Here is a 9918-nt window from a genome sequence, read left to right on the forward strand (position 1 = left end):
TGATAGTAACTTGAAGCTATATTTCATAATACTTTACATGCATCCGAGGCCATTGATACTTGTCGTATTTTATTTCTATTGAGGCAATGATGACACTCCACATCCTTGCATGAGTTTGTATGTCTTGTTTCTTTACTTCTTGTTCGAGGACTAACAAATGTTTAAGTTTGGGGGAGTTGACAAACTCATAGTTTAGGATGTTTAGATGGGTGATTAACACATGTTGTCGAATCTTTTGAGGTATAAAGTATATGTTTCACCCACTTTTCAGCTATTTTTTTAGAGTTAACAAGTTTGTCGGAGTTTTGATGCAAGAACAGGTCTAAAACGGGCAAAACGGAGCGAACGGGCTGACCACAGAATGTTCGCCCGACCGGGCGAATTTCATATAAAAAACGCCCGGTCGGGCGCAAGCCGAAGAAAACAGAAAGTTCGCCCGACCGGGCGTTTTTCATCCAACAAAACGCCCGACCGGGCGTTTGAAGCCTCATCGCGATTTACCCAGATCGCCCGACCGGGCATATTCCGACTTACAGATCGCCCGACCGGGCGATTTGTCGCTGTTGCCAACTTTGCCTCTTTCTTACTCCGGATATAAAAGGGTTCTCACTCATTTCCAAACCCTAACTCCCACACCACGAATCTTAGCAAGAAAGTAAGGTTTTGAGAGGATTTGAAGTCAAGGAGCTTCCCATTTCCAAGAGATTGGAGGAAGGAGACCCCCCACCATCAATTCCACCATAGGGAGTTCTAGTATCATTTCTATTATGTGTAGCTTTGTTTTCCTTGTTTTTGCTTTTATGTTAGCTTTGACTATGAGTAGCTAAGCTTTTAGTAGGGATTTGGTGAAGTTTGAATGGATTGTATGGATTGAATCTATGGTTGAATGCGTATCTATCTCTTTTGTTGGTTTTGTTGAACCTTGGTCTTTTAATATCTAATTGCTTAGCTACCAATTAGATAAATCTTGTACCTAATTGATGTTATTGAGAAATACAAGATTAGGATAGATGTGTAATCAACAACTCCGTGCATTATATGTAATCGAGAGATGCATAAGCTAGAGAGAGGGCTTGGGTCCGTTGTGCTTTGGAGTCAATCTCGAATTGTATGGACGAGACTCCTACACTAGAGATTGACCCACGTGTTAGATGCACCCGAGAGGGGGTCTAACCGATTATCCCGACTTTCCTAACCGCATTTGAGGCCCAATAGATGAGCATGACCCATAGATGAAATCCTTGATCCATTCTAACGGATCCATTTCCCTATACTTTCCCAATTTGTGTGAAAACCTATCTTTGTTTGTTTGTTTTTCTTAGTTAATTGTCTTACTAGCTTATTTGTTCTTTGATCTTAGTTAAGAAAACCAAAACCCCTTTTATTAGTCTAGATAGTGTTCAAAGTTACATCATAGTATTCAAACCGGCTTTTAGTCTCCGTGGATCGATAATTTAGCTTACCACGTGCTACTTAACTCGTACACTTGCGGGTGACGCTTTTGAATACTAAATTAGCACGAGTCAGGGAGAGGGAGAATCCGCCGTTTTCGCCTCCGGCTGCTTTTGGCTTTTTTGCAGGAAGGTTAAGAATTCCTCCTGCTTTTCAGCCAAAAACAGCTTGACAGCCTCGTTCAAATCGGGCTGCTGGGAAGACTCGGTGTGACGGCTTTTGGAGCGGCTAGTTCCTTCACCGTGAGAACAGGAGGTAGTCTCCCGAGGCTGTTTTTCAGACCTGCGAGCTGGACTAGCTTCCTCCTGGTTATCGCGAACGGTGTTACGGGTGTTACGTGATCTGGTACGCATTTTTGGGGTGGAAAAGGGTCAAAAATTCGCTTTATCACAAATTTTGTTCTCTGGTTCCCACAGACGGCGCCAGTGATGGATCCGCGAATTTCTGATGTTAGTAAATGCAGGAAAATACAGATCACGGCACAAAGAATTTACGTGGTTCGATTTACTGAGGTAAATCTACGTCCACGGGAAGAAAAGGGGGCAGAGTTGTATTGCTTGATCTGTTTTCTACAGCTTACAAATACAAACTTGCTATTTGCTATATGGTGTTTTATCTCTAGAGAGCTTCCAACCTCCGTCTATCTGATCTTAGTTCTATTTATATATTGAACTAAGATCGTGGCTTGCATCACCCTAAGTCGTGGATGTCGTGTAGGTCATGGCCTAAGATCGTGGCCTGAGTTGACGCCACGTGGTAGTGGGTGTGTTGGAAGTTGTGGAAATCCTGCATGGGTCCACTAACTCCTTGTTCGGTCGAATACTGAGACCGAACTGCTTTGGTTGCCGATCTGAGAGTAGAGCTTGATGCCGACCTGAGAGCAGAGCTTGATTGGTTGGCTTTTACCGAGCTGTAGGCTGAGGCCGAACTCTTTGGTAATGCCGAACTCCTCCGAACTCTTTGGTAATGCCGAACTCATACTCTTCCTTGGGCTTCGGGCTGATGGGCCGTCATTGCTGTTGGGCTTGTTTAGTACGCACCCCATCAGGGTGATTTTACTATTTTTAAATCCGGCAAATGACATTAAACGAGTGTTATTTATTGTATTTTAAAATTTGGCAAATGAAATTAAATGGGTGTAATTTACTATTTTAAAATCTGGTAAATGAAATTTAAGAGTCCCAAGGGCATCCACAGTGAGGCGTCCTAAGGGGCGCCCTAAAGCCCGCCATATGCACCGCCACGTCAGCATTTTTATCCTCCTGCCCTTCCACCTGCAGTGGGGCGCCCTATAGGTTTTACTATTGTTTTGTTAATTAATTTAAATATTTTCAAATATATAAATGCAAACTAATTAAAGTCGGGGTTGTACTGCGTGTTGTCGTCGAAAGATCGATATTCGCCAGGTTGTGTACCCGGCCACTGTGCGCCATCTCCAAATATCGGGCTACCAGGACTTGAGTATCTATCAGAATCCTTTTTATAGCGTAATTTGAGAGTTAAAAAGTGAATCGAAAAGTTACAAATGAAATCTGAGGATGAAGTATTTATATAAACAAAATTTTCGAATAAAAAAAAAAAACTAAAACGCGTTGCATCGTCCGCGTCGCCCACAGTGGGCGGACAATGCCGATCGTCCGCGCTTCGTCCGCGGACTAAGCTTAGGGCGCTGACGACTCATCGTCCGTCGTCCGCGCACCCACAGTGACGGGGTGCTATCGTCCGCCCCATTGTGGACGCTCTAAAGCATGCAAACCTTTAAGAGTCTGAACACTTTGACAACTTATGAACTCTTCACACATTGCATCTTTTAAGTCGTGAAGCTTATTGTAAGCATCCTAAAATAAGCTTAGTCAAACACCCTCTAAAACTGTACCTACAACCAAGAGCACCTAAGAATATATCACGTACTGTAAATAGACAAATTACAATTTAATTTAGATTAGCTATTTGTAAAAAAATCAGTAAGAAAATGCATAAATTTAAAAGTGTTTGAATTTAGCCTATGTTTAAAACTCCACAACTAAATTGAAAAGCTATGTTTGTTCAAACTCGTCCTAATTTACTGTGTATCATACTTTTTTCGTGGATGAAATGTGTAATTTTTAAATGTTAAATGTTAGCTTATAGTAATACCTAAGAATAGAATCACAACACAATTCGTTATAATATTTCTAAAAGGAACTACACATTAGATTAGATTGAGAATTTTGATAGGAGTTATTCCATCAATTCGTAAAAATGTTCTCCATTTATCATTTTCGTCCACCCATTTCATCCATATGTGAAAACTCTCAATTTACGATGACCCACGCCCTACACCATTTTAACAAAAAATGGTGCTTTCTCCATGCATGCATGTATCCCTATACTAAAAAGATTTCAAAAAAAATTACGATCGCCACGTCCTCATACCTCCCGTGTGATATGGAGGGGATAAAAGGAAAGAGAGGGATGTGGTTTCTTTCACTTTTGAAATAGCGGCCCACAGTGGGAGGCTCACACAGCCGGACTATTAGCTTAGTGGTAGATAGATTGCATGCACCCCTAGTAATTGCGTGGTTATGTCTAGGTTGTGTCGCTCTCAGCCGCATCGAAAACTCAAGCTATTAGCTTAGCGGTACGTAGGGCACGCTACTATAATTTTATCGTTGTATTTGAGTCACGAAAGCTTTTAACTTTTAGCCATATGGTTAACCCAATGTATTCATCGGCGCTCGACCATGAGATGTGGATGCACATTAGCATGACGTACTCCTCTATTTGAAAAAATTTATTAAAATCTGCACCCATGAGCGAAAAAAAAAGTCTGAGCAAACGCTTACAATTATCTTCATGCAAAATGTAAATATTATTCTCTTGAATTTCTTAAGAAATATTCGACCTGTGACAATAAATTGGATTCTACAGAAGCCCAATTTTCCGTTCACTTGGCCCAGCCAAAGTCGGCTCTGAATCTCATTTAAATCTCTCCCTCTCTCTCTCCCTCCCTCTTCTCTCTTTCTCTCAGACAGCCAAAACAGGTAAACATATGATGAATTCAGCTGCCGCCAGCTACTTTTTATCAATCTCCCTTCTAATTTTACCTTCGAATGTTTAGGGTTTTAAGAATTTAATCAATTTTGAATACTTTATCCGCTGAAATTTACAATTTTAAAACTATTTAGCAAATTCTGATTGGTTCCAAGATGAAACGCGTTAGTTTCTGCAAGAACTAAACTATTACAATGCTTTGTGATGTTCATCGATTGAATAGAATCATCAATTTGCCCCAATTTGTTCTATGTGCGGGGTGAATAAATTGCTTTTCATGGAGTGGTTTGGGGTCTATTGAGTTGAATTAATTTTGTTCATGCAGTGGTTTGTGTTTGGGTTAGGTTTAGGGTTGATTAATGGTGAGGGTGATAGCTTGAATTTTAAACTCCTATACTAATCAATCTCACAATTAGCGTATAGAATTAGCATTAATGGGGGAAATTGAATAAAGTCTGGTATTTCAATTTCACAAAGCACAGTGTTTGGGAAGTTGCTAGGCAGTGAACTAGGCTGCATCTCGATGTGTTTATGCAATGCCGGGCAGGTTCACGCAGTCACTTGGTTAAAGATTAAGCTCATAATGGAAGTACTAATAATTTGCATCAAACTAGTACGGCAGTGGAACCCAGTTCTAAAAAAATGACTCAGTTGAGATTGATCTTTTTGTGTTCTGATTGCAGTTATCATAAAAGAAATATACCAAGGGATATAAACAAGGTTTTTGCTATGGTCATGGATTCTTTCGCACATATTCAGGTATGTGTAATCTTGCCATATCATTCAATGTAATTTTGCATCTGTGGCAGTGTTAATGTAAATTTGTGACGGTGAACATGGGAATTTGTACTGTCGGAGTTGGTACATTGTATTATGAGTTTATGACTTGTACTGTTGGATGTTGATTAGCATTCAGTTAGACTAGACTAATGTTGGGGTTGCTTGAAATTTTGGTAACGTGTTAACTTTGAAATTGTGTGAATCCTATTCTTCTTTGTCCTTATTAAGTTGCATTTAAAACTAAGCAATGCTATTTCGTATAGTGATGAGAAGGCTATATCATTGTTCGACAATGCTTATGTTAATTTTTACGCTGACGTAACCTATAGTTCTTAAGTTGCTGTTGAGAATTTGTTTGTTTATAGTTTACTTGAGTTCTGCATTTGTTTGGCTAATGCTTCAGTTAACTATTTGGGAGATACAAAAACTTGGTGCAGTATAAAGTTATAAACATAATTATTCTAGTTGTGGTTGTGATATGATCTTGATCTAAGGATTAGGATGGGCATGTGAATTTGCGACAATACTTTTCGTGTTAGGTAAAAAGGTTTAGGCTACCTCGGTGTGCAATTACCTGTCCAAGTATGTTTGAAAGGTGCAATCAAGATAACTCTTTACTAATTAACACATAACTTAAATGAATGTTTTTGAAAGCGGAGCACATGAGACTCAATTGGCAATCGCCTCAAGGTGGCTGGGGCGATCTATAACCTTTCAATCCCTAAACCCAAAGCCTTCGAATCTTATTAAATCCATTTTTCCTAAAATAACTCAAAAAATACAATGAACATTCAAATCTCATAAGATCTTTTCCCTGGATTTGACCTAATCACCCTGTGCTCCTTACTGCTTTAAATGTATTCAACATGAAGAACATGTTCTTAAATTATGGAAACTACCCGAGATATTTTATGCTAGAGTATAAAATAATAGAACATTCCTTTTCTATGGCCCATGGCCCACAGCCCACAAATATAATTCCATATTTCATATTCTTGCAAGAGGCGAACCGAATACGTACTCATCAATTTTGTAAACGATCTCCATTTTTATCGCATCTGAGCCTTTCATCTAAAACAATATCTCTTACACCTCTGTCGATGCTAAGAAACACTAGAGAACAGATTTATTGAGTCATACCACCTATCCACTGATATTTTATCTAAAAATAACGAATATTCCAATAGGCTGTTACCAATATAAGTATCTAGGTAAGATCAGTCTTTTTAACTATTATTAATTGGTTCACCCACCAATTACGTTGATGCAGTTTGTGTGCCCAAGCGATCTGGGTAAAATTGATCCTTGAATCAGGATATGGTGGAAAAGCTTCTCATTAGTGATAAGAGGTTTTCATAAATTATACTAGCTCTTGGTGGAATTGTAGTTTACTAGTAGACATGTATCTCTCAAGTGGAACAAAGGGAATGTGCATTTTTTCTTATGTAGAGTAGTAATTATTACTATTAGAATCAAGCACACATCAATGCATTTGCTGTATTATTGCTTTATTTCTCACAAGCATGTTTATCTGAGTGACCTATTCACATAATCTTGGCTTGGCAAATTCTCTGTCTCTAGCATAATATAATTACTCCCTTTGACTCCAGTCACTCCACAAGTAAAATATTTTAAGCATCAGATATTTAGATGATCTCACTCTAACAACTTTTGCTTTCCTCCAAGTCATTTTGATATATTGGAAACATGTGTTTCTTCTGATATCTGATGTCTGACAAGAGTATCTGGGTAGATTTTTTTGGAGTTATGGAAGGAAAGAATCATAAATTTTGGAAGCTTGATGTCATTATTTCCTCTTCATGAGTTGTGATAATGAATGAATTTTTGGGTGATCTATAAATGAGAGTTTAAATTTGACTATGATGCTGTAATTTCTAATTTTAATATATTTCACAACATGCTAGACTTTTTAGTCCAACTGTACAGGCAACCTATTTTTTCTGTTTTGAGGCTAGCTAAAGCTTTTCATATGTTTGAATGTACCCTAAATAAATTTTCATGTGATCAATATAACTGATACTTTCTGGCTTTAGGAAGTTTTTCTGGAGTTTCGTGCTGGGAAAATGCTTATGGATGGAACACGTGTGCTCCCTGATTCACGTAAAGGGCTTGTTCGTATTGGGAGGGTAAGAGAAGAAACAACTCACTTTCATCACACTCCGTGATAATTTATCTAGCCTTTTATATTCTTTCTTCCCAAATTAAGTACTTTGCCCTCTGCAATAGATTTAGTGAATCTATGGTGCATCTTGATTCTTGAATTTCTATCATTTCAATAATCATCCATGTGTACCTTTTGCAGGGTGAAGAAGGGCTAGTCCATTTCCAATGGCTCGACAGATCCCTAAACATAATGGAGGATGTATCCTAGTCCATCTTTCATTGGACTGATTGCCTTATTTATGTTCACTAGTTCCATTTTCAATCTAATATTTAGTTTTGTGTTCCTTAATTAAGTTGGATATAGGACCAAATTGTTTTTCCTGAAGAGGCCGGTTTTGAAAAGGTACATCTTTCTATCATTCTTTGGAATATCGTACCTGAGGATATCTTCTATAACTATTTTTTTATTCTAATAATTTGTATACATCTCATTTTGTCTCTATTTTTTCAGGTTAACCAATCTTCTGGAAGAGTATACATCCTGAAGTTTCTTACAGATGACAGAAAGTTCTTCTTCTGGATGCAGGTTATATCATGAGTTGGCTCTATGTGCACATTAGGGTGCAATGTGTCTATAATTCACGACATTTATTTGCTTTTATCTGTTTCAGGAGCCCAAACCTGAGAATGATACACAGTTATGCAACTCAGTCAATTTCTACCTGAATCAACCTCTAGGTATTTGGACTACAATCTTATTTGATAATTTTCTATGCCAGAAGTAAGGGCCATGGTTTCTGTGTTCTTCTTACACCTCCTCCTTTAATGTCGAACAGAGTTAGCTATTAATGAAGAACCAGATTCTTCCATCCCTTTACAAACTGCGGAAATGGTTCTTGAAGAAGATATCTCATCTAGGTATATTTAACATTCGAAGCCTGTTTAGTGATAGCTCACATGGATAAGATCCTCCATTCTTCTTATCTAAATTTGAGTCAGACGAATACCTCATGTATCAGTAGGAGCTCGTTGGAGAATCTCTAACTTGGTGCTGCATTTACTTTCACAGGGCTAGAGATTTGGTAGGTCCTAGCATGGGTGCAGAAGCGAGTAGTGATGTAACATCTGCAGGACCTGTAAAGTTGGCAGATCTGCAACGGATACTTAGCAACATAGGATCTTCAGGTATTCTTCGATAAGTTATATGAAAAATTGGATCTTCCTTCGGTACATATTACTTCCTCACCGATTAAAACTTATATCTACTTGCTTCATGATGTAGATGCACAGGAAGACCCGGATGCAGGTATGATTTTTCGTTTGCGAGTTTTGCGTTTGGTTATTATAACCCCCCTCCCCCTCTCAGCTTTATGATGTTCTAATCTTCTGGTTGTTTAGGCTTGGGATTAGGTGATATCTTAAGGCCAGAACTCTTATTGCCTCATATTCAAGAGCTATACTTAGATAAAGAATTGATGTCATATTTACCTGAGGTTAGTTTTTACTCTGGCCCTATCAGCAATCCGTTTCATTCTATCTGCGACATTATTAAGAAGTCTCCCTCTGTAGCTACCAGGAACGTGGACTCCAGAGGAGTTGCTGGAACTTCTGCAGAGCCCTCCATTCCGCCAACAACTAGATTCGTTTACTTACGTAAGGCTCTCTTATCCACTTTTTCTTTCCCAATCACCTTACGCCGAATGATAAGAAAATTGGCTTGAGAATAATATTGTTTGCTACTTTTCAAGTGTGTTACATTTCATTTTCTTGTTTTTCTTATTTTAGGTGCTGCGCACAGGACAGGTGGATCTAACCCAGTTTGGTATAGATCCCAGTCAATGTAAGTATGAAAATCTATCACATCTTCATTTATGCTTTTTAGAATATCATTTCATCATTATCATAAGAAATGGAGTAATGTCCGGGAAAATTTATGTCCACCTTACAGAATATGTGCATATGCTTAACATTGTTGTTGCTGCCTAATTTACCCCTTATTTAGATCTCCTATAAAAAACTTTATTCAATTTTATTTTTGATCTTCCTGCAGACAACTTCACTGTTCCATCGTTTCTCGAGGCCCTTGAAGACTCAGTTGCTAAGAAAAACGAAGCTGAAGGCAGTGGTGACCTGAGGTCTCAGACATGTCAAGGCAGTGACGCGATGGATGAAGGTCATTAGTGTTGGATTAATACTTCGGTTATAGCTTCTGCTGCTGCTGTTTTTTGTTCGACATCGTTGCTGATTATGTTGATGCTCTGCTCCATTTCTAGCCCAGCTTTGAAGATATTAGTCTCATCACAAAATGTCAATTCATTTTGATACTTTGCCTATATATATTTCAAGATGTTTGCATGCTTCATTACTCATATCTCTCTCTATATATATTATTCAACTGAAAGCAGAAACTTGCGACTTATTTGGACTTGTATTGCTAAAACCATTCTGGTCGTATTATTGGCTTTATAGCTGTGGATGATTTTAATTCACTTCTGATTTTGCTGTATTTCCTTGTGCATGTCGTCATAG

The 9918-nt window shown here is 38.4% G+C and overlaps 1 protein-coding gene across 1 annotated transcript; it reads left to right on the forward strand.

Annotated features, from left to right (window-relative positions):
• The first annotated feature begins 4322 nt into the window (after positions 1 to 4322).
• Positions 4323 to 9895, forward strand: LOC121787946 (26S proteasome regulatory subunit RPN13-like). The gene is made up of 14 exons (XM_042186789.1): positions 4323 to 4475; positions 5169 to 5244; positions 7320 to 7412; positions 7589 to 7648; positions 7754 to 7792; positions 7901 to 7975; positions 8061 to 8127; positions 8226 to 8307; positions 8459 to 8574; positions 8672 to 8695; positions 8788 to 8882; positions 8959 to 9042; positions 9175 to 9229; positions 9440 to 9895. The coding sequence occupies exons 2-14, from the start codon at positions 5215 to 5217 to the stop codon at positions 9568 to 9570; spliced, it is 951 nt and encodes a 316-aa protein (XP_042042723.1). The 5' UTR covers positions 4323 to 4475; positions 5169 to 5214; the 3' UTR covers positions 9571 to 9895.
• The last annotated feature ends 23 nt before the right edge of the window (positions 9896 to 9918 follow it).

The sequence above is a fragment of the Salvia splendens genome, chromosome 22 (assembly GCF_004379255.2).
Source record: "Salvia splendens isolate huo1 chromosome 22, SspV2, whole genome shotgun sequence".
Lineage (NCBI taxonomy): Eukaryota > Viridiplantae > Streptophyta > Magnoliopsida > Lamiales > Lamiaceae > Salvia > Salvia splendens.